This window comes from Saccopteryx leptura, chromosome 9 (genome assembly GCF_036850995.1).
Source record: "Saccopteryx leptura isolate mSacLep1 chromosome 9, mSacLep1_pri_phased_curated, whole genome shotgun sequence".
Classification (NCBI taxonomy): domain Eukaryota; kingdom Metazoa; phylum Chordata; class Mammalia; order Chiroptera; family Emballonuridae; genus Saccopteryx; species Saccopteryx leptura.
In genome coordinates this window covers 42,314,257-42,337,944 of record NC_089511.1, presented here as the reverse complement: position 1 = coordinate 42,337,944, position 23,688 = coordinate 42,314,257, and the positions used below count along the sequence as shown (strand labels likewise).

Genomic DNA, 23,688 nt, shown 5'->3' with positions numbered 1-23,688 from the left:
TCCCTTCACAGCAGGAAGTGTCCTGCCATCTGGGCTGGACCACCCAGCGCAGGGACCCTCAAACCTCACCCTCACATCATTAGCCCTCCCTACTTCTGCCCCACTTCTGCTCACTAACCATAGGGGCAGGAGAATGCTGCAAGAAAGGAAGGTTTTAAATGTGTGCATTTAAGTCGTCCTGAGCATAGGGAGAGAAAGATCAATCATGGGTTGTGAGACAGATGGACAGAGATGGAGGGGTGGGGAGGGAGGCAGAAAGATGAAGAGAAGTGAGACTGGGAAGCAGTGCAATAGGACTGGAGATGGGCAGAAAACCAAGAAAGAGACGGAGACAAGGACATAGGGAGAGAGAGAAGAAAACTCAAAAACAGATATGGGGAGGGTTGCCGAATCATTTGGAGCAAGTTACAGACATCATAACACTTCACTCCTAAATATCTCAGTGTTCTTTGCATTATAAAGACATCTTTTATATCGTGATACCATTATCACATCTAGGAAAGACCTCATTTTCAGTTTATACTGAGATTTCCCATTTGTCCCAAACTGTTATAACATGGAAGGGCACGGATTCGGGAGATAAAAAAGTGGGAGGAAGCCTGCTTCAATTTCCGCTTTCATAAAATGGAGATAAGACAAGCACTTCCTTATAATAAAATTAAACGAAGGCCCATGGCACTGTTGGTAGCATGCAATGAGCCCTAAATAAGTGTTAGCTATTTGTATTACTACTGATGCTATTGGTTTCATGATCGACGCTCCTCGAGAGCAGCCCCAGACTGTCCTCAAAGCCTGGTAAGGGGAGAACACTCCCTGGTCAGGGATCCCGATTATCCTCCCCCAACTCCACCTCTTTCAGTCCCCCTGTGGATTGTGACGACTGGTCAGAGGGTCTGGCCGGAAATCCCCCTTCCTGTTGCAGATAAGCCTGGCGCAGCCCAACTGTACCCAGACCCTTCCCCCCACCCCACCCCATGTCACAGGATCAAGTCCCCAAAACAGAGAACCTGTCCACCAAGTCCCCTGCCCCACTCCATCACCCCATAAACACCTCTGCATCCCACCGTCCAGCCTGCTGTTCTCCAAATTCCTGTCCAAGCCCAAGCCACCCGTGCAGGACAGCCCCAGCTACCAGGATGCAGGCAGCCATCCCTGGGGTATGGGCAGAGTGTAGTTCAGCCCCGCCCCAGCCCCAGCCCCCTGCAACTCGACCCTAGTTTCGACCCCTAGCTCTGACGTCTTGGAAAATTTCCCCCAGCCCAGGGCCCCAGGGGAGGGGGTACATGGTATGAAATGGGGCTGAGACCCCCAGTTGGGGGCAGAGGAACCCGCCAGAGGTAAGCCATGAACTGGAGCCTGGAGGTCGGGGGCAGGGGGGCGCCTGGACTCTCGTGTCTGAGGAAAAAGAAGGCTGATGTCTCTCACTCCCAGTCCGAAAAAAAGGAGAGTGGAGGTCAAGATTCCAGGGTCCTGGGAAAGAAGGGAGCAAAGGCCTGGGACTCCTGGGTCTAAGGAAAGCAAAGGCTCAGGACCAGACTGCAGGGTCCCTAAGTGTCACCAGCTCACACTGTATCTTTTCCCCGCTATCCAGAACAGTCTCCTTGAGCACACATGGACTTGTGGAAGTGGGATGAAGTATCACCACAGGAAGTGCCCCCAGGGAACAAGCTGTCAGGGCTGGGTAGGCTGCTGGGGCTGAAACAGTGTGTGTGTGTGTGTGTGTGTGTGTGTGTGTGTGTGTGTGGTGGGGGAGGGTGTACAGTGTGTGTGTGTGTGTGTGTGTGTGTGTGTGTGGTGGGGGAGGGTGTACAGTGTGTGTGTGTGTGTGTGTGTGTGTGTGTGTGTGTGTGTGTGTGTGTGTGTGGTGGGGGAGGGTGCCCAGCTGGGGGCCTCCGCTGACTCTGACCGACTCTAACCTCCTGATTGCCTGCAGAAGGAGCTGAACTCGGCTTCTATTTCCCTGAAGTGGCGCTCCAAGAGGACACGCTGACAGAGACGGGCTGGAAAGGTGTTTGAGCTGGGACCCCAGGGTGCTGGGGAAGGTTAGGTCTGAGGGAGGAAAGGGGCATGCCTAGACTCTGGGCGTTCAATGCGGAGAGGGCTGCGGGCTTGAACTCCTGAGGTTGAAAGAGGTTGGGGCTGGGGTCGCCAGTCCTAGGTCCGAGTTTGTAAGGGCTGGGAGTAATAATGACTCTCAGTCCCTGAAAAAGACTACTGGGTGAGAGGTTGAAAGAGATCTCTAGTCATTGCTTCCCTAAACTCAGTTACATCCTTATCTCTCGCAGGACTCCCACCGCTGGACTGGAGCTCCGCGTCACCGCACCCAGAAACTCCATGGGCGGTGGGTGAGTGTGTGCGGAGAGGCAGGGAAGGAGGAATTTGGGGTCCTTCACCGTGGTTGAAGTTTAGCCTCGCTGATCTTTGAGGGAGAACGGAGATAGACCTGGGGAAGCGGCCCTGGCCGGTTAGCTCAGTGGTAGAGCGTCGGCCTGGCTACGGGAGTCCCGGGTTCGACTCCCGGCCAGGGCACACAGGAGAAGCGCCCATCTGCTTCTCCACCCCTCCCCTCCTCCTTCCTCTCTGGCTCTCTCTTCCCCTCCCGCAGCAAAGTTTGCCCGGGCGCTGAGGATGGCTCCATGGCCTCTGCCTCAGGCGCTGGAATGGCTCTGATTGCGGCAGAGCGACGCCCCCTGGTGGGCATGCCAGGTGGATCCCGGTCGGGCGCATGCGGGAGTCTGACTGCCTCCCCGTTTCCAACTTCAGAAAAATACAAAAAAAAAAAAAAAAAGAACTGGGGACGCCTGTGTCCTCCAAGTGGCCTGGTCCAAATCTGGGAGCCAGGAACGACAGCTTCGACTTCTAGAACTCCCGAGGAGGCCGGAGAGCTGGACATCTGGGTTCCCTTCACTTCGAGTCCTTTTCTCCTCACAGAACACGCCTCTCAGGCTCTTCCGTGGTCTGGAGACTGTACACAACTGGGGTGCCCCGGCTGGGACGCATGGAGCCCACCCTCTTCGGTCCTGAGCCCCACCTCCTTCGCTGGGTCTTTAGGGGTCCCGGGCCAGAATACCACCACCTCCGCGGGAGGGGCCAACTCGTGGTCGCACACCCCCGCCGCAGCCAGCACCACCCGCTGGGACTGCTCTACTGGCTCCGACAGCGCCACCTACTGGGACAAGGGCCTCTGCAGGGAGCAGCGTGCCGACTGTCCCACCTCCTGGGACTCAGGGCTGCATATGGATTGCACCACCTCTTCGAAGAGATATCAGAGTTCATATCGCACCACTTCCTCCGAACCGAGCCAGCAGTCGGACCGCGCAACTTTGGCTCGTTACCCAAAAACTAACCATCGAGGTGAGAGGTCCGCGCGGCTTCGTCGGGAGGGAGCAAAGCTAGAGATTAAGACTGGGTAGTCTTTTAGGAAGCAAGGGACGAGGAACTAGGCTCCTGGGTTAGGTGAGAGGGAAGACAAGAAGGGTCTGGATGACTGGGTGTCTGAGGTGGGACCTAACTCCTAAATCTCCGAGATGGGGGCCCATGCCTGGGTCCCCGAGTCCGACTCGTGGGTCCGTTATATGGAGGGATCCGGACTCGCTGGTGCCCGAGGAGGAGGGGATCGGCTCTTAGGTCCCGATTTGGGAAGACCTGGACCTTTGAACCTTCGAGGTGAGGGAGCCTGGCTTCTGGGTCATCGAAGCGACATGGACCGGGCCCAGAAAACCTAAGTGTTCACCTGCCTCCCCCCCGCAGGTCCCATTCAACTATGGCAGTTCCTCCTGGAGCTGCTCCAAGACGGGGCGCGTAGCAGCTGCATCCGCTGGACCGGCAACAGCCTCGAGTTCCAGCTGTGCGACCCCAAAGAGGTAGCAGCCCCAGCCTCCTCTTGTTCAACCCAAGCCCGCCACTCCTTTGGCCTGGTCTTTGGCTCCTCTCCGGCTGCGCCCTCACCTCAATCCCACTTGGCCCCACCTACCCTGTATCCCGACTGTACCGAACCCCGCCCCCCGCCCTTGTATTGCCAAACCCTCCCCCTCCCAACTTCTCAGACTAAGCAGGACCTTCATCCTAGGTGGCGAGGCTGTGGGGCGAGCGCAAGAGGAAACCTGGGATGAATTATGAGAAGCTGAGCCGAGGCCTGCGTTACTACTACCGCCGCGATATCGTGCGTAAGAGCGGTGGGCGCAAGTACACTTACCGCTTCGGGGGTCGCGTACCCGGCCTCGCTTATCCAGTCTGCCCCAGGAGTGGACAGGGAGCAGCAACCCAATAAAAATATCCGGTCAACCCCCCCTCCGTGTGCTGTCTGTATCCTTCCCAGTGACACTGCCTAGACCCCGCTAGACCCGTTGGGGAGCCTGTGTGTACCCCCACCCATCCACCCACTCACTCACCCCCTCCCCACCTGTGTGATCCTAAGACAAACCATGACCAAAACAGACCTAGATCCTTAGAGGACTTACTGTATGCTCATTGTGTGTTGGGACATGCAAAGTAATCCCAGGCCCCCTATAGGATCTACTGTGTGCGTGACCTGTGCTGGGACTTGTAAAGAAATCGGACCCAAACATTAACTTGTGGGTTTACCTACCCTGTCACCCTTGAAAAGAGGGGCTGATGCTCCAAAAAGGGCTTACTGTATGCCCTCCCAGTGCTAGGGACGATTAAGGAATTAGACTTGGTGCTTATCCCCCCCACCCCCAAAGAAAAACCACCTAGTCTGTTTCCCCACTCAAGCTGTGGGGCAAAGGACAGACCTAGACTCCAGGGAGAGCCTACCCCATTCTGGGAACCACTGAGTGCCTAAAGAGAGCCTGCTGAGTGGTCCTCCTATGGACAATGCTGGGTATTCAGCAGTGACTGACAGCCGTCAGGGAGCTCACAGTCCAGTGGGGAAACAGACCCATCACCAGACAGGGATGGCCCAGAGTGTTCAGGGCTGAGATGGGGACACTCCAGGGGGTTGGGGGACCCAAAAGGAGGGACCTGAGCTAGCCTGGGGAAGGGGAGGTCAGGAAGGGCTTCTTGGAGGAAAAAAGTAGCTGATTTGAGAAGCCGGGCAAAGAATGTTCCAGGCAGAAGAAACTGCATGAGCAAAGAAAGGCCTGGAGGTAGATCTCACGGCACTGTTCAATGAACTAAAATAACAGTGTGGTTGGAGAGGGGACCATGGGTCAATTTACAAAGGATCTGTGGGGCATGGTAAGGAACCTGGACTTTGTCCTGCGGTCACATGGGAGCCATGGAGGGGTTAAGCAGGGAAAAGATTTGGCCTTTAGAGCGATCTCATTGAAGGAAGTAAATGAAGGCATGTAAACAGGTAGTTCCACAAATAATTACAATGTTGATGGGAAGCTTTGCAGACCAGACATAGAGGAGGATGAAAGCATTTCTCTTTCACACAGCTTTGATACAGTCTCCATTAGGCTATTTTTATTTATTTATTTATTTTTACAGAGACAGAGAGAGGGATAGATAGGGACAGACAGATAGGAACGGAGAGAGATGAGAAGCATCAATCATCAGTTTTTCATTGCGACACCTTAGTTGTTCATTGATTGCTTTTTCATATGTGCCTTGACCGTGGGCCTTCAGCAGACCAAGTAACCCCTTGCTCAAGCCAGAGACCTTGGGTCCAAGCTGGTGAGCTTTGCTCAAACCAGATGAGCCTGCGCTCAAGCTGGCGACCTTGGGGTCTTGAACCTGGATCCTCCGCATCCCAGTCTGACGCTTTATCCATTGCGCCACCACCTGGTCAGGCTAGGCTCTTTATTACACAAACTCACTACAACAAATATAGGGTATTCTATGTGCCAGTTGCTATTTCAGATGCTGCAGATACAATAGTGAATAAAACAAAAATTGCTCCTTTACAATCTTCTATTATATTGAGGGAGACAAAAGAAGGTCAACACGATAAAAGGATATCATATCTGAGAAAATAAGTACTATGGAGAAAGTAGGAAAGGGAGATAGAGACTGAATAGATGGCAACGTCAAATATTTGGTCTGAGAAGGGCTCACCAGGAACGTGACATTTGAGCAAAACCTGAAGGAAGTGAAGCAGGAAGCAAACCGTGGGAATAGCATTTTAGGCCAAGTGGACAAGTGCAAAGTCCCTTCAGGGGAAGACAGCCTACATGGTTAAGGACCTTTAAGGAGGCCAGCTCCTGGGCTGGAACAGTGGGAGTGAAAGGACTGGTAAGATATGTTGACTTATACAAAGAGGCAACTGAGGCAAGCTAAAAAAACAAGTGAGTTTGTTCCTGGCCAGTTGGCTCAGTAGTAGAGCTTTGGCCCAGTGTGTGAATGACCCAGGTTCAATCACCAGTCAGGGCACACAGGAGCATCAACCATCTGCTTCTCCACCCTTCCTCCTCCCCTTCTCTCTCTCTCTTCTTCTCCCACAGCCATGGCTTGATTGCTTCGAGCACATCGGCCCTGGGCACTGAGGATGGCTCTGTGGACCCTCCATCTCAGGTGCTAAAAATAGTTCAGTTACAAGCATGGCTCCAGACGGGCTGCCAGGTGAATCCTAGTCAAGGCACATGTGGAAGTCTGTCTCTCTAACTCCCCTCCTCTCACGTGGAAAAGAAGGGGGAGAAAGTGAGTTTATCAGGGAATAGCAGAGGAATTGCAATTTGGGACAGGCAAACTGTAGCAAGCTACAGGCAAGTCCAAAGCAAGCCCAAAGAGACAAAGGAAGGTCAGCTTTTATTAGGTTTTAGGAGGAAATTAGAGAGCGTTGTTTTGAACAAAAGTCCATTGGAGGGGAACAAGAGTTTGAGGTTGTAGTGCTTTCTCATTGGCTGCCACAGTGGTTACTGTGTTGTTGCTGGGACAGGGAGGGATCTTCCTTTTTTTTTTTTTAAGCAGGTCAAAATTCCCATGAGAAAAATGTCCTCCTTTGAATCAGATGAAAAGGACCGTTCTTATTATCACAGACAAGAAGTTGAGAAACAGACCTTGTTAATTCTTCCTTTTTCATTAGGCTGCAACGGATGGTACAGTGCATGAGAGCTCTCCCTTCGGGGCTTCCCAACTCCATTTTGAATAAGGTTCCTTTATCAGTTTTTACAGAGATAAGGGTATATAAAAAGGTCCCAACTGCGTAGGTCACTTGTAAGGACCTTCACTTTAAACTAAAATTCAAACCAGACACCAAGGTGGGGTTCTAGGCTAAGGAAGGGAAATTATCTAACTGGTGTTAATGTGGTAGGCAGTTAGGAGCCTATAGGCCAGGCACAGGTCACCAGGGCAGAAAGCCCCAGGCGCCTAGCAGCAGGCAAAACTAGGAAAACAGGGATCTAGCTCCAGGGTAAACTTTCCTCCACTAGTATATTGCTGGTCAAGAGAAAAAGACTCTCCCCTAAGCTTTCCTTCCCTGGCATGTTGCTAGTCATGCCGGTTAGACCACCTTAGCCGGGGAGTGAACAAGGGGGCCAGAGTATAGCCCTTAAGCACTCAGTCCTAGGGATAACATCTAGGCCACAATTGTGTTTCAGATCCATGCCCAGAAAAGTGATGCCGAGGTTGACCTCAAGATCAACTGTATTGACTAATGACACCCTGCCCTGGCACCAACCAATCGGTGAAGACCACAACCCTAAAAGGACACACCTGGAGAATTGATATTCTATTGAGATCTTGCCCTAGTAGCTCCCCTAAGATTTCCACCCTTCCCTGCCTGCTCTCCCTTCTAAGTACCCTTGCCCTTCCCCTGTCTCCTCCCCTTGCTCTTCTTCCCCCACTAGATGCGTTTTCCTTGCTTCTCTTTCTCCTAAGCTTTAAGGCAGTGGTTTTCAGTCTTTTTACACATGGGGGCAGGTGAAATTAGAATTATTTTGGGAACCACTAAAGCAGAAATAACCCTATGCATAAGCAAGTTCAATTAAGATCACTGGATCTATAATCTTCATACAACATCAGGGTAGTTCACTCTTTAGCAGACCAGCACCCTGGTGGTTGAAAAAACACTGCTCTGAAGGACCCTATGAGACTTGCAACCAAGGGAGCAATGGACAGCAGCAGCTTGTCCTGGGCTAACCCCCTGAACCTGTCTCCAAGGCCCCTTTTCTTTACACTCTCAGTCTCTTCTGAGTGTGTATTCCTGCACCCCCAATAAATTATTCCTTTACTTGTTGCACTTTGTCTCTTCTCTCCTTCAAAAAGACAAGAATTGAGGTCTCGTCATTTTGTAACATTAACAGGGTCCCTCTGGCTGAGTGGACTGATTGGAGGACAGAAATAAAGCCAGAAGGCAAGGAGTGGGCTATTATAATAGTCCAGCCTAGAGGAGCTGGTGGCTTGAACCAGATGTGACAGAAGATTCTGAGTATATTTTTAAAGACAGAGCCAACAGAATTTCTTTTCTTTTCTTTTTTTTTTTTTCTTTCTTTTTTTGTGACAGAGAAAGAGAGACAGAGACAGACAGACAGGAAGGGAGAGAGATGAGAATCATCCATTATTCCTTGTGGCACCTTAGTTTTTCATTGACTGCTTTCTCATATGTGCCTTGACTGGGGGGGGGGGGGCTACAGCAGAGTGAGTGACCCTCATGCTCAAGCCAGCAACCTTTGGGCTCAAGCCAGTGACCCTCATGCTCAAGCTGGTGAGCCCAAGCTCAAGCTGGTGACTTTGGGGTTTTGACCCTGGGTCCTCTGTGTCCCAGTCCGACACTCTATCCACTGCGCCACCAAATGGCCAGGTCCACAGGACTTCTTGATAGACCAGCTATGGGTATGAGAGAAAGCTAGGCCTCAAGGACAAGTCTGTCCAGAAGAATAGAGTTGACATTTTCCCAGATGGACCAATTTCTCCCAGACCCTTCACAGAACTAAGTTTTAATTCTTAACCCCTCTTCTCTGTGACTCTTCTCTGTGACACAGGACTGACTTCTGAGTCCTCAGCCACCCAAATCTTTCAAGGGTTTGGAGGTGGAGTCTGGGCATTCCTTTATTTTTTTATTTTTTTACAGAGACAGAGAGAGAGTCAGAGAGAGGGACAGATAGGGACAGAGAGAGATGAGAAGCATCAATCATCAGTTTTTAGTTGTGACACCTTAGTTGTTCATTGATTGCTTTCTCATATGTGCCTTGCCCGGGGGGCTACAGCAGACCGAGTAACCCCTTGCTCAACACAGCGACCCTGGGTCCAAGCTGGTGAGCTTTGCTCAAACCAGATAAGCCCGTGCTCAAGCTGGCGACCTTGGAGTCTCAAACCTGGGTCCTCCGCATCCCAGCCCCACGCTCTATTCACTGAGCCACCGCCTGGTCAGGCTGGGCATTCCTCTTAACATGACAAATGACCCTGGGAGAAATACTTGTTCCTTTTCAATAACCTAACAATTGACCCCAAAATACAATGAAAGTCAGGATTGTTGTCTGTTCAAGGATGCATCCCAACCCTTACAAAAGTACCTGATTCAATAAATAATACTTGCAAGAATAAGAGTACTTCCTCTTGGGTACTTCTCCAGGCCCACCACTCGAGCCAGACCAGGGACCCGGACAGAATTCCTTTCCTAGGTAAAGCCAGAGTAGGGATGAGAACCTGAACCTAGGCAGTGTCCCGTACCCCAGCAGGAAGTGCTTCCAAGTGATAGCATGCTCATGATTGGACCTGGAATGATGATGAACAGCTATTTAGCCCAATAGATGATTGGAGTTCGTATAAATGGGCGTAACTTTAATGGCCTCAGGGACCGCCTTCCTGAGGGCGCTCTAGCCGGGTGGCAAACTCACCTACTCCTCTCCCGGCTTCCTGTCCGCCTTAATTCCGTTTCCGGTCAGACTGATGCGTCTTTGCTGAGGGTCACATTGAGCTGCGAACCGCTTCAGGGGTGTCTTGAGGTGAGTATCGAGGATTCGGGAACCCGACATCCCACCTTGGGGGACTAAGAAACCGGACCCTAGGTTCCTTGAGAACGAGGTGAGGTTTCCGGCCGTCGGCGTTCGGCTGCCCTGGGCCCTGGGGTCCTGCTGTATTAGTAGTCATAGCGAACAGTTATTATTTTTTAATGCTGTGCAACATTCCAAGTGACTTATATTAATTCATTTATTCCTCCCCCAGTTCCTGTTGACAGTGCGGCAACTGAGGCTCAGAGATAATTAGCCAGAGACCATTATTTGGACTTAGTAGTTTGGACTGCGGTGCCCTTAATCATCGGGCCGCAGGCGTGGCTCCCCGCAGCTTCCCCGGGCCGCAGCCTAGCTTCCTGGTGTGTGGCCCCTCCGCTCCCCCTTGGACATCGGAGGACCCACAGTGTCATCCCGATCCACCTTTACACATAGATAGCGGTTCAAGATCTCGCCCCAAATCACTGTTCCGACCGCGTCAGTGCCCCAGCTGCTGGTATTCTGTAACCCCAGCCCCCATCCTTCCACTCACTCCCCCACCCGCCCCCGACTACCCTGGTGTCCCAGGTCTCCACCACTACCTTGCGATTTAACACCGGCTTGCGCACCTCTGTGTAACCCCACGACTCCTCGAATTCTCTAGAATAGAGGCACTTTCAGATTCCCTGTTGAAAGATGTGTCACCTCATAAGAGACATTATAGTAGAGGTTTTTAACCCTAGGTCCACATAGTCTATAAAATTCATAGGGATTTAGTACTCGAACAGTGGGAATCACATCTGAATTTTTACTACTCTCTAATTGAAATATAGCATTTGCTTCAGTTAGGCATGGATACAACAACTTGAGGAGTATTAGCAACATCTGTGACTCTCTTTTATTATTATTTATTTATTTATTTATTTTTGTATTTTTCTGAAGTTGGAAGCGGGGAGGCAGGCAGACAGACTCACGCATGCACCCGACCGGGATCCACCCGGCACGCCCACCAGGGGGCAATGCTCTGCCCATCTGGGGCGTTGCTCTGTTGCAACCAGAGCCATTCTAGCGCCTAAGGCAGAGGCCATGGAGCCATCCCCAGTGCCCGAGGAGAAGAGAGGGACAGAGGAAGGAGAGGGGGAGGGGTGGAGAAGCAGATGGGCGCTTCTCCTTTGTGCCCTGATTGAGAATTGAATCCGGACTTCTTTACATAGGTCAGTGCTCTACCTCTGAGCCAACCGGATAGAGCCAACATCTGTAACTTTTTTTTCTTTTCTTTCTTTTTTTTCTTTCTTTATTTCTTTCGACAGAGAGAGAGACAGATAGGGACAGACAGGAAGGAGAAAGATGAGAAGCATCAGTTCTTCATTGGCACTTTAGTTGTTCATTGATTGCTTTCTCATATGTGCTTTGGGGGGGGGGTGCCACAGCAGACCGAGTGACCCCTTGCTCAAGCCAGTGACCTTGGGCTCAAGCTGGTGAACCTTGCTCAAACCAGATGAGCTGGCGCTCAAGCTGGCGACCTCAGAGTTTCGAACCTGGGTCCTCTGCGTTTCAGTCCAACACTCTATCCACTGCACCACCGCCTGGTCAGGCTGTGACTTTTTTAATAATCAAAATCATAGGTCATCTTACATCACATTGTGGTTGCAAAGAGCTCAAAGTTTTCACTCATGATTACTTCAAAATTGTGGTAGTTAATAAATCCTCAACTACATATAACTGGTTTTCTTTGTGAGCCTGTGCAATTTTTAGTGGGTGGTGTTTTTTGTTTTGTTTTGTTTTTGGTATTTTTCCGAAGCTGGAAACGATAGACAGTCAGACAGACTCCCGCATGCGCCGACTGGGATCCACCCGGCACGCCCACCAGGGGGGCGATGCTCTGCCCACCAGGGGGCGATGCTCTGCCCCTCCAGGGCGTCGCTCTGTCGCGACCAGAGCCACTCTAGCGCCTGGGGCAGAGGCCAAGGAGCCATCCCCAGCACCCGGGCCATCCTTGCTCCAATGGAGCCTTGCTGCGGGAGAGGAAGGAGAGGGGGAGGGGTGGAGAAGCAGATGGGCGCTTCTGTGTGCCCTGGCCGGGAATCGAACCCGGGACTTCTGCACGCCAGGCCGACACTCTACCACTGAGCCAACCGGCCAGGGCCAACCTGTGCAATTTTTAATGAATTTAAACATTTTCTGAGAAAGGAGTCTGTAGACCCCTGAAGAGTTCATGGCATTAAAGACATTAAGAATTTCTTGCATTGTATGTCATATCAATGATTGAGTGCAGCTTCGCCACTTGTATGCTGTATGACCTTGAGAAATCATTTAGACACCAGTTGTCTCTTGTCTCTGAAACAGTCATAGTAATGTCAATAGTTCTTACCTTTTATTAGACCAGATGTAGGAGTAAAGCTATAGGAGTATAGGAAAGCACCTGTGTGTAGTAAGCACTCAAGTGTTAGCTAATGTTATTTTGCGACAAATAAGGCCTGATTTTACCAAGGACTTGATCCTTCCTCCAGATCTTGCTGTGACTTTTACATTTAGATGTACAGATTTGCCCTGCCCTTCACCTCTTTGTGTGTATGTTAAGAGGGGAGGGATCGTGGCTTATTTACACCCAGCCCGTCTTTGTATCTGTGCTCCTCCCAACCCCGTTGGACCTGGGTGGGCTGACTTGCCAAGGTTCAGGCTCCATAGAACCCCTGCAAACACCCCCTCTCTTTGCCTCCAGGAGTCAGCAACATGGCAGAAGACATCAAGACCAAAATCAAGAACTACCAGACTGCCCCTTTTGACAGCCGCTTCCCCAACCAGAACCAGACCAGGAACTGCTGGCAGAACTATCTGGGTAAGCAGGGCGTGGTGGTGGTGGGGAATGCATAGCTTCTCCTGTTCCCACACCTGAAGTTGTTCACCTCTTGCCGTCTCGGGGACCCATATGCATCCCAGGCCTTTTTTATTTTGGGACAACCCACCTCACAGGGCCTAGGTTACTTATCACCAACTGTGTTCAAGACCTGGGCCAGTGTCACAAACTTTGGTTCCTACAATGATTTCTTTTTTTTAAAGATTTACTTGTGTGTGTGTGCTATAACATACATACAGGAAGTACAGAAAACAATGTACAGCCTACGTAAATAATTCCAAGGTGAAGCCCTGTGTTACTCTGACCATAACCTGGGTAAAAGTAGATATTGCTTGAACTCTGAACTCCCCTGCCTACTGCACCCCCCTGTATTGAACACAGCGCCCTACTCTCCTCTGGAGATGTAAGCCCACTGACTTAAAGGCAGTCACATTTTGGTTTTATCACCATGTTTAGGTTTGCCTCTTTGTGAACTTTATATACTGCATATATTTTCTTGTGCTTGGATTTTTTAATATAATAGTTCTGAAGATTATCTGCACTGTGACATACAGTTTGCTCATTTTTATTGCTGTGAAGGTTTCCACAGTTTATTCATGGACACTGTGGTTTCCACTTAAGGGCTCCTGTGAATGAATGATGCTGCTCTATACATTTTTATATATGTAATTTGATGTCCATGAAAATGCTTTTCTGTCTAAGGAATATGCCCAGAAGTGGAATACCTGGATTAATGTTTTTTAAAGTAGTTGCTTACTTTTAATAATTAAAAGTAATTTGTAAAACCGATTATTCCTCTCCTGCCTTTCACTCTCGAATTCCAACATCTTAGCATCAAGATTATCTTCCCCCTGCCCCTGGCCAGATAGCTCCTTGGTTGGAGCATCAGCCCAAAGTGCAGAGGTTGCCGGTTCGATCCCGGGTCAGGGCACATACAGAAACAGATCAAAGTTCCTATCTCACTCTCCCTTCCTCTCTGGCTAAAATCAATAAATTAAAAAAAAAGAAATTATTTTAAAAAAAGACTGTCTTCTCTTTCCCTTGCCCTGGCTCTGGATTTCCATAATCCCTACACGTGCCCTTCATGTTGCCCTATCAGCCCTCACCTCAGAGTTTTCAGGTTGTATAGCAGTTCTCTAGGGGTTGCAAAGTCAATTTAGTGAGGTATAGCTAGCTTTTTTTTTTTTTTTAAAGAGAGGAGGGGAGATAGACTCCTTCATGTGCCCTGACCAGGATCTACCGGGCAGCCCCTATCAGGGGCCAGTGCTTGAATCAACCGAGCTATTTTTAGCAGCTAAGGGTGATTACTGGGACCAAAAGAGCCATTTTCAGCACCCAGGCCAATGCTCAACCCAATTGAGCCAATGGATGCGGAGGAGAAGAGGAAGGGAAGGGGGAGAGAAAGGGGAGAGAAGCACATGGTCGTTTCTCTTGTGTGCCCGGACCAGAAATTGAATCTGGGACATCTGTACACCAGGCAGACCCTCTATCCACTGAGCCAAGCAGCCAGGGCCTATCTGTGAGTTTTATTCAAAAATGTGTCCTAGGCAGGCATGGAGTGGTTACGGGGTGGGGGTACAAAGAAAACTGGATAGAGGGTGACGGAGGACTATCTCTCTTTGGATGATGGGTATGCAACAGAACTAAATGATAAGATAATCTGGAAATGTGTTCTTTGAATATATGTACCCTGATTTATTGATGTCACCCCATTAAAATAAAAATTTATTTCAAAAAAAAAAATATTAACAACAACAACAAAAAAAAATGTGTCCTAGGCCCTGTCCAGTTAGCTCAGTTGGTTAAGAGCATTGTTTGGAAACGGCAAGGTGTTGCAGGTTCAATCCCGGGTCAGGGCACACATGGGAAGCAACCAATGAATGCACGACTGAGTGGAACAACAAATGGATGCTTTTCTTCTCTCTCTCTCTCTCTCTCTCTCTCTCTCTCGTGCTCTGTCTCTATTAATGAATAAAAAAAAACCCCAAAAACATTAAGCCCTGGCCTGATAGCTCAGTAGCTTGAAGCATTGTCCTGGAACATGGAGGTTGCCGGTTCAGTTCCCCAGTCAGGGCACATACAGGAACAGCTTGATGTTCCTGTCTCTCCTGCTTCTCTCAAAAAAAAAAAAAGGTGTTCTGCCCAGTGGTCCCCAGCCCCCGGGCCACGGACCAGTACCAGTCCGCAGAGAAAGAATAAACAACTTACATTATTTCTGTTTTATTTATATTTAAGTCTGAATGATGTTTTATTTTTAAAAAATGACCAGATTCCCTCTGTTACATCTGTCTAAGACTCACTCTTGACGCTTGTCTCGTAAGTTCGACAATTATATTTAAAAATACCACAGTTATTACGCTGGTCGCATAATTTTATTTTGTGCATTTATCCGTCCCACCCTAAAGGCCTGTCCATGAAAATATTTTCTGACATTAAACCGGTCTGTGGCCCAAAAAAGGTTGGGGACCACTGTTCTAGCCCTTTGTCTGGGCTGAGCCTGCCTTCCTTTTTTTCAGACTTCCACCGCTGTGAGAAGGCAATGACTGCTAAAAGGGGTGATGTCTCTGTGTGCGAATGGTACCGACGTGTGTACAAGTCCCTTTGCCCCATATCCTGGGTAAGTGACTCCTACTGGGGCCGTTGGGGTGCTGGGGTGGGGTCTTAGGAGAGGGGAATTTGGTGACTTGGTGGGTGCTCAGCTGGGAGAAATAGAGGGAAGATGACATCACACTTTCCATGGGACTTGACCTTTTCTTCCTAGAATTGTTTCCTTTTCCTTCCTTTTTTTTTTTTTTTTTTTTGTATTTTTCTGAAGCTGGAAACGGGGAGGCAGTCAGACAGACTCCCGCATGCGCCCGACCGGGATCCACCCGGCACGCCCACCAGGTGGCGATGCTCTGTTGTGACTAAAGCCACTCTAGCGCCTGAGGCAGAGGCCAAGGAGCCATCCCCAGCGCCCGGGCCATCTTTGTTCCAATGGAGCCTTGGCTGCGGGAGGGGAAGAGAGAGACAGAGAGGAAGGAGAGGGGAAGGGGTAGAGAAGCAGATGGGCGCCTCTCCTGTGTGCCCTGGCCAGGAATCGAACCCAGGACTTCCGCACGCCAGGCCGACACTCCACCACTGAGCCAACCGGCCAGGGCCCCCTTTCCTTCTTTCTTTTAATGTTTTTTTTGTTTTGTTTTGTTTTGTTTTGTTTTTTTACAGAGGCAGAGATAGACAGGGACAGACAGAAAGGAACGGAGAGAGATGAGAAGAATTAATCATTAATTTCTCGTTGCACGTTGCGACTTCTTAGTTGTTCATTGATTGCTTTCTCATATGTGCCTTGACCATGGGCCTTCAGCAGACCGAGTAACCCCTTGCTGGAGCCAGCGACCTTGGGTCCAAGCCTGTGAGCTTTTTGCTCAAACCAGATGAGCCCGCGCTCAAGCTGGCGACCTTGGGGTCTCGAACCTGGATCCTTCCGCATCCCAGTCCGACACTCTATCTACTGCGCCACCGCCTGGTCAGGCCCCCCTTTCCTTCTTTCACCAATACTCTCAACAACTCTGGACTCACAGCCAAGGTGACCACGGCGCTCTTGCTGAATACGTCTCACTTATGCACTCTACAGATTATAACTCAGTGCTGCATCCCTGAACCTGTGGAATTCACCATCTTGTGCAATCCTTTCATTTTTTTATTATGAACATTTTCAAATATTCATAAAAGTACCATATTTCCCCATGTATAAGACACGCCTTAATTTTGAGGCCCAAAATTTGGGGGGGAAATGGATTACATAAAGTTATTAAACTCGTTTTATTCATCATAAAATACATACATCTTCTCATCTGCATGAAAAAGCAGGAAATGCAAGTAAAATATCTACAACCACTATATAAGACGCACCCAGTTTTTAGACCCCAATTTTTTTTTTGAAAAGGGGTGCGTCTTATACATGGGGAAATACGGTAGGCCTGACCTGTGGTGGCGCAGTGGATAGTGTTGACCTGGAACGCTGAGATCACTGGTTCAAAGCCCCAGGCTTCCCCGGTCAAGGCACATATGGAAGTGATGCTTCCTGTTCCTCCCCCCTTTCTTTCTCTTGCTCTTTCTTTCTAAAATGAATAAAGAAAGTCTTAAAAAATATATAAAAATAAAAGAATAATTATGCTCATTATCCAAGTTGAATAATATCAAGATTTTTCTAAATTTTCATCCTGTCCCTTTTCTTTTTCTTCTTTCCTTTGCTGAAGGTTTTGTTTGTTTGTTTAAGCAAGAGAGAGAGAGAGAGACAAGAAGGGAGAGGGATAAGAAGCATCAACTCATAGTTGCGGCACCTTAGTTGTTCCTTGATTGCTCTCAAATGTGCCTTGACTGGGCTGCTCCAGCAGTCAGTGACGCCTTGCTTAAGCCAGCAACCTCGGGTTCCGAACCTGGGACATCAGAGCCCCAGGTTGATGCTATCCACTGCGCCACCACCAGTCAGGCTGCTGAAGTATTTTGAAGTCAATCCCCCATACATGTCATTTTACCCGTCTGCTTCTGTGTACATCTCTAAAATATATGGTCACAAGTCCTTTTAGCCTGATCTAACCAGACTTTTTGTCACCACTTAATATTTTCTGCTTCTTTTTTAGTAAAGATTTTTATTTTCTCTGAAGTGAGAAGCGGGAAGCAGAGCAACATACAGACTCCCACATGCGCCCAACCGGGATCCACCTGGCAATCCCAGTAGGGGGCGATGCTCTATCTGGGGTGTTGCTCCCTTGCAACCAGAGCCATTTTAGCACCTGAGGTAGAGGCCATGGAGCCCAGGCCAACATCGCTCCAATGGAGCCTTGGCTGCAGGAGGGAAAGAGAGAGAGATAGATAGATAGAAAGGAGAGGGGGAAGGGTGGAGAAGTAGATAGCGCTTCTGTGTGCCCTGACTGGGAATCGAACCCAGGACATCCACACGCCGGGCTGACGCTCTACTACTGAGCCAAATGGCCAGGGCAATAAAGAGTTTTTATTATACATTACCCTGTTTTATCAAATCGAAGACCCCATCAGCTGCAAGAAACCTTGAGAGATGTTTAGATCTTTTAAATGCCGGATATGAATGTAGCAAGCATAATAATTTCAGAGATGTTAAAATGAAAATACCATTTGTCTTAGAATCAAAATATTACTATTGCAAAAGTAATAGTGCTCATTTAAAAAAACAAGTGTGCCTGACCTGTGGTTGTACAGTTGGTAAAGTGTCAACCTGGAACGCTGAGGTCGCCAGTTCGAAACCCTGGGCTTGTCCAGTTCAGGCACATAACAAGAAGCAACTGCTATGAGGTGATGCTTCCTGCTTCTCCCCCACTTTCTCTCTCTCTCCCCCCCAAATCAGTAAATAAAATCTAAAAAAATAAAAAACAACAAATGTGAACAGAGCAGTAAAATAAAAAGTAGAAGCCTTCTTGTGTTCCCCAACCCCCAGGTAACTACTATTAACTGATTCCCTTTTCTCTATAAATTTATTATACGTAAGCCTGTGGTGCTTTGTGTGTATGAATGGTTCATACTGCATATTCTGGTCTGTGACTTGCTTCAGCTTATCAGTTTGTCTTGGAATTTTGTTTATGGTAATGCCTTGTTCATTTTAATAACTTACAGGTGCTTTTATTTAACTGATCCCCTTTTTGATGGAGATTATGTTTTACTTTTCTAGTATTTTAAGCATCCTTGATGTACATCTTTGGAGCTTATTTTTGGAGAACAAATTGCCTTAATGGTACTCTTCCTCAGCGCACTTGCTTTTCCTCTTACCTCTTTGACCACACTGTCTCGTGTCTGAGTACCCTGGATTTCGTCATAACCCTGGGTGATCATGGTTAACATGATGCATTGGTCTAACATCCCACCTCAAGCCTCAGGGCCTGCATTGGGTGCGTGCTGGACAGGGTGTTAGGATCATGCTTTTGGCCCAGATGCTCCCCACACCCCAGTGTCTAGGACCTGGGCCTGTCCTTCCCTGGGGAGCATCAGATTGTGTGGTTCCTGGCTCAGGTGCTTCCTGTGTCTGCCCTGTTAGGTGGATAGAAATGTACTCCGCACAGGTCCCTTTATACCCACAGCCCTGGCTTCTTTATTTCAAACACTTGATGAAGTAAAAAGAAGTGTTTTGTTATTGCTGCTGGGTTCTTTTTTTTTTTTTTTAAGCAATATAATCAATTCACAGAAACTTAAAAAATAGTGGAAGGGAAAGATAAATGTTTCTCATCCTCCTCACTTCTCCAATAACATTGTCACATCTTCCAAGTGTTTTCTGTGTGGATTTTTTTTAAACTTCAGCTTTAATAATTTTTATTCTTCTTTTTTTTCTTTTTTCTTTTTTTTACAGAGACAGAGAGAAGGATAGATAGGGACAGACAGACAGGAATGGAGAGAGATGAGAAGCATCAGTCATTAGTTTTTCGTTGCGACACCTTAGTTGTTCATTGATTGCTTTCTCATATGTGTCTTGACAGGGGGGCTACAGCAGACCAGTAACCCCTTGCTCAAGCCAGTGACCTTGGGTCCAAGCTGGTGAGCTTTTGCTCAAACCAGATGAGCCCGTGCTCAAGCTAGAGACCTCGGGGTCTCAAACCTGGGACCTACGCATCCCAGTCCGACACTCTATCCACTGTACCTCCGCCTGGTCAGACTCTATGTGGATTTTTAGTCTCGTATCTCAGTTTGTATATTTTGGGAGGAGTGGGGGCAGGAGTGGAGTGTCGGGGACCAGGTCCAGTCCTGAGTGAGAACAGTGGGGGGTGAAGAAATAAACACAGAGACAAAGTGGGATCTGGCGGTCTCTGTAGGTGATGACCTACAAGAGCTCCAATATTTGCAGTCAGCTTTATTTTATAATGCAGAGAACAAAGCGGTTTGCTAGAGACTGGGGTGTGCGGTATTACCTGGAACGTTAGCAAGGAATTCTTTGATACAGAGTCATGCATAACATCTTAACTAGCAGTTCCTCGAACAAAGGGTAAGAGGAAGGGAATATAGATTATCTTTAGCAACTCAATCAAACAAAAAATATAAAAAAGGGCTGCAAGGACTTTGTCAGCTTATAGCCTGTCTCCCACAGTATAGCACTTTTTCTACATGAGCGTTTAAGACTTTTTTCCCAACTCTTTTTTACTTTCTAGTTTAAAAAAATCTTTAGTTGGGCCCTGGCCGGTTGGCTCAGCGGTAGAGCGTCGGCCTAGCGTGCGGAGGACCCGGGTTCGATTCCCGGCCAGGGCACATAGGAGAAGTGCCCATTTGCTTCTCCACCCCTCCGCCGCGCCTTCCTCTCTGTCTCTCTCTTCCCCTCCCGCAGCCAAGGCTCCATTGGAGCAAAGATGGCCCGGGCGCTGGGGATGGCTCTGTGGCCTCTGCCCCAGGCGCTAGAGTGGCTCTGGTCGCAATATGGCGACGCCCAGGATGGGCAGAGCGTCGCCCCCTGGTGGGCAGAGCGTCGCCTCATGGTGGGCGTGCCGGGTGGATCCCGGTCGGGCGCATGCGGGAGTCTGTCTGACTGTCTCTCCCTGTTTCCAGCTTCAGAAAAGAAAATGCAAAAAAAAAAAAAAAATCTTTAGTTGCCTAACCAGGCGGTGGCACAGTGGATAGAGCATCAGACTGGGATGCAGAGGACCCAGGTTCGAGACCCCAAGGTCGCCATCTTGAGCGACCTTGAACCTGGTTTGAACAAAAGCTCACCAGCTTGGACCCAAGGTCGCTGGCCCGAGCAAGGGGTTACCCAGTCTGCTGAAGGCCCATGGTCAAGGCACATAGGAGAAAGCAATCAATGAACAACTAAGGTGTTGGAACGCGCAAAGAAAAATTAATGATTGATGCTTCTCATCTATCTGTCCCTGTCTATCCCTCTCTCTGACTCTCTGTCTCTGTAAAAAGTAAAATAAAACTTGTTTTTTTAAAAAAAACTTTAGTTTATGCCCTGGCTGGATAGTTTAGTTGGTTAGGGCATCCTCCCAGTATGCAAAGTTGCAGGTTTGATCCCCAGTCAGGGCACATGCAGGAACAGATTGACGTTTCTGTTTTCACTCCCGTCCTCTCTCACATCAACTTTTAAAAAAAATTTATTTCTTCATAGAAAATAGCATTGGCTTCAGAATGAGAGATTTGTATATACTGGAGGCAATGAAAGCCCCCAAGTCACCCCTTCTGAGACCTAAAATTAACTTTCCTAGAATTTGGTATAAATCTTCCACTTCCTTTTCTGTGTGCTAATGGATGTGTGTGTGTAGGTGTGTTTTTATATACTTTTATATTACATAGATATGGATCATACTATAGGTACTGCTCTGAACTTCGCTTTTTTTTTTTACTTAACATGCATGGCAGTCCGATTTTCATTTCAGGGCAGTATGTTCAATTATTGAGTAGCAATCAGGTTTAATAGTTAAAAAATATTCCCTTCCCCTTTGGCTGGACTCATTCTTTTTTTATTATTTTAAATGATAACTTGATATGCAAGATATTATTCCCCTCTAGTTGAAAATTTTCCTTAATTTCTTTTCCATGAAGAGGGATTATTGGACAAAAGGTGGTTTGCCAAAGGACCACATCAGCCTGATCTTTTCATTTTAAAGGGGGTGAAGATATAAACCCAGCAACTAAGAAGTTTATACTTAAAGACAGTACAAGTCCAGTATGAGGGAATCCAGATAAATCCCAGACATGACAAGTTGTTTATCCCCAGGAAAATGCTGCTTAAAACAACAGAGGCATGCTTGTTTTTTACCTTGCAGTCTGGTCAAGAATGATAAAGGTTGATAGTGCTAAGTGTTAGTGGGTCTACAGAATGATCCAGTCACTTTCGAGATCAGTTTGGCAAGATATTTCACAAGGAAAAAAATCATATTCTAGATGTGGCATATTTTTCAAAAATAGAAAAAAATCATACTCTACATGCCTACAAAAATGTTTGTATACAAAGATGTACACTGCAGTTTTTTGTAATGGAGAACATTGAGAAAAACCCGAGTTAGGTAAATGATACATTTATCTTGATCTACAGGACAGAATACAGAAAGAGCTCTTGAGACTTGTGGAAAAAAGCAAGTTGCAGGACAGTATATATAGTATGGTCCAATTTGTGTGTGTTTGTGTGTGTATTTTTTAAAGTACAGGGTATTTGTGATACATATGTGTGTATAAATAAAATAGGCACATACACGGCACTTACTGTATGGGTAGCTGCATTGTAAGTACTTTATGGGATGAGGTATAGATACTATTATTAGTATCCTCATTTTATAGTATTGGAAACAGGCCTATGGTCACAGCAGTGATGAAGTGGATATTAAGCTTTAGTCTTCCATATCCATGTTTTTATTCATTGCCTCTGCTATATAGCATATAAATTTGTGTGTGTGTGTGTGTGTGTGTGTGTGTGTGTGTGTGTGTGTGTAAATGAATATGCACCTGACCTATGGTGGTACAGTGGATAAAGTGTTGACCTGGAACACTAAGGTTGCTGGTTCGAAACCCTGGGCTTGCCTGGTCAGGGCATATATGGGAGTTGATGCTTCCTGATCTTCCTCTTCTCTCTTTCTCACTTCTCTCTAAAATGAATAAATAAACTATTAAAAATATAAATAAAATAAAATTTTTTTTATAAATGAATATGCATCTAACTGCCTATAGGAGGGTCCATAAGGAACAAGGTGTTAATTCTGGGGAGTGTTAACAGTGTGATGATATCAGCCTTTTCATCATGTTTTATGTGTATTCCTACATTTGTGATCATCCCTAGCATCCCATTATATTCCTTTTAGCACCTTTTTGCACTCAATTGTATCTTGGAGATCCATGCATGCTGGAGCATAGATCAACCTTACCTTTTTCTTTTCTTTTTTTTTTTTTACAGGGACAGAGAGAGGGATAGATAGGGACAGACAGACAGAAACTAGGAACGGAGAGAGATGAGAAGCATCAATCATCAGTTTTTCATTGCAACACCTTAGTTATTCATTGATTGCTTTCTCATATGTGCCTTGACCACAGGCCTTCAGCAGACCGAGTAACCCCTTGCTGGAGCCAGTGACCTTGGGTCCAAGCTGGTGAGCTTTCCTCAAACCAGATGAGCCCACGCTCATCTGGGTCTTCCGCATCCTAGTCTGATGCTTTATCCACTGCACCACCGCCTGGTCAGGCCAGCCTTACCTTTTTCACAGCTGCCTAGTATTCCTTCTTTTCTCTATTCTGACAAACATCATTGAGTGTTGACTGGGGTTCCTGAATCACGGCACAGCCACTCTCCTGAAGCTCTGTACCTTACATATCTCCCCATGGACAGCCCTGAAGCTCTGTACCTTACATATCTCCCCATGGACAGCCCTGCAGTGAGTCTGGGATTTTTCTGTGCATTACTGCTCCTCCCCCACAGCCCCTCAATGGTTCAGCTTGCATTAGCTCATTCAGGACAGTGATTCTTGTCTTTCAGGGTCACTTGCTGGTTCCCCAGCTCCTGGAACAGTGTAGGTACTCAGGTTGTTAACTGACTGAAGAAATGAACAGGTGGGCAGAGTGAGGAAGAGAAAGAAGTCTACCATCTGGTTTCCCCAAGGCGGAGGGGAGTAACACTGGCTGTCTTTCCACAGGTGTCAGCTTGGGATGACCGCCGGGCAGAAGGCACATTTCCTGGGAAGATCTGAACTTGCCTGCACCTCACTCGTCCTGTGTCCTCCATCCTTCTCCCAGGGAGCTGAAGGGGGACCTGGGTACACCCCACCCTAAGATCATGAATCATGGCTTAACTGTAATAAATATTTGTTGGAAAAGCTTAAGGCTGTGTAAATGTAAAAGAGCTGGATGATTGGGCAAGAAGCTGGGTTGGAAAAAGTACTGGACCAGTAAGAGGGGCTCAAAGTGAGTATTTTTGTTTTTTTTTTGTTTTGTTTTTAATTTTTGTTTTATCAAAATTAGACCACCTCAGCCCTGGGTTGGCTCAGTGGTAGAGCCTCGGCCTGGCGTGCGGGAGTCCCAGGTTCG

General features: G+C 47.9%; 2 protein-coding genes across 3 annotated transcripts; both read left to right on the top strand.

The window, feature by feature from the left end:
• The first annotated feature begins 1,605 nt into the window (after nucleotides 1-1,605).
• ETV2 (ETS variant transcription factor 2) lies at nucleotides 1,606-4,283 on the top strand. 2 transcript variants are annotated; one of them, XM_066349033.1, is made up of 4 exons: nucleotides 1,606-1,681; nucleotides 1,934-2,008; nucleotides 3,751-3,863; nucleotides 4,070-4,283. In XM_066349033.1, exons 1-4 carry the CDS (start codon nucleotides 1,612-1,614, stop codon nucleotides 4,268-4,270), a joined length of 459 nt encoding a protein of 152 aa, XP_066205130.1. In that variant the 5' UTR covers nucleotides 1,606-1,611; the 3' UTR covers nucleotides 4,271-4,283. The 2 variants fall into 2 exon arrangements, with proteins under 2 accessions (XP_066205130.1, XP_066205129.1); XM_066349032.1 differs by lacking the exons at nucleotides 1,606-1,681; nucleotides 1,934-2,008 and adding an exon at nucleotides 3,368-3,666.
• Nucleotides 4,284-9,712: 5,429 nt separating this feature from the next.
• Nucleotides 9,713-23,483, top strand: COX6B1 (cytochrome c oxidase subunit 6B1). The gene is made up of 4 exons (XM_066348700.1): nucleotides 9,713-9,848; nucleotides 12,556-12,672; nucleotides 15,207-15,307; nucleotides 23,298-23,483. The coding sequence occupies exons 2-4, from the start codon at nucleotides 12,567-12,569 to the stop codon at nucleotides 23,349-23,351; spliced, it is 261 nt and encodes an 86-aa protein (XP_066204797.1). The 5' UTR covers nucleotides 9,713-9,848; nucleotides 12,556-12,566; the 3' UTR covers nucleotides 23,352-23,483.
• Nucleotides 23,484-23,688: the final 205 nt, after the last annotated feature.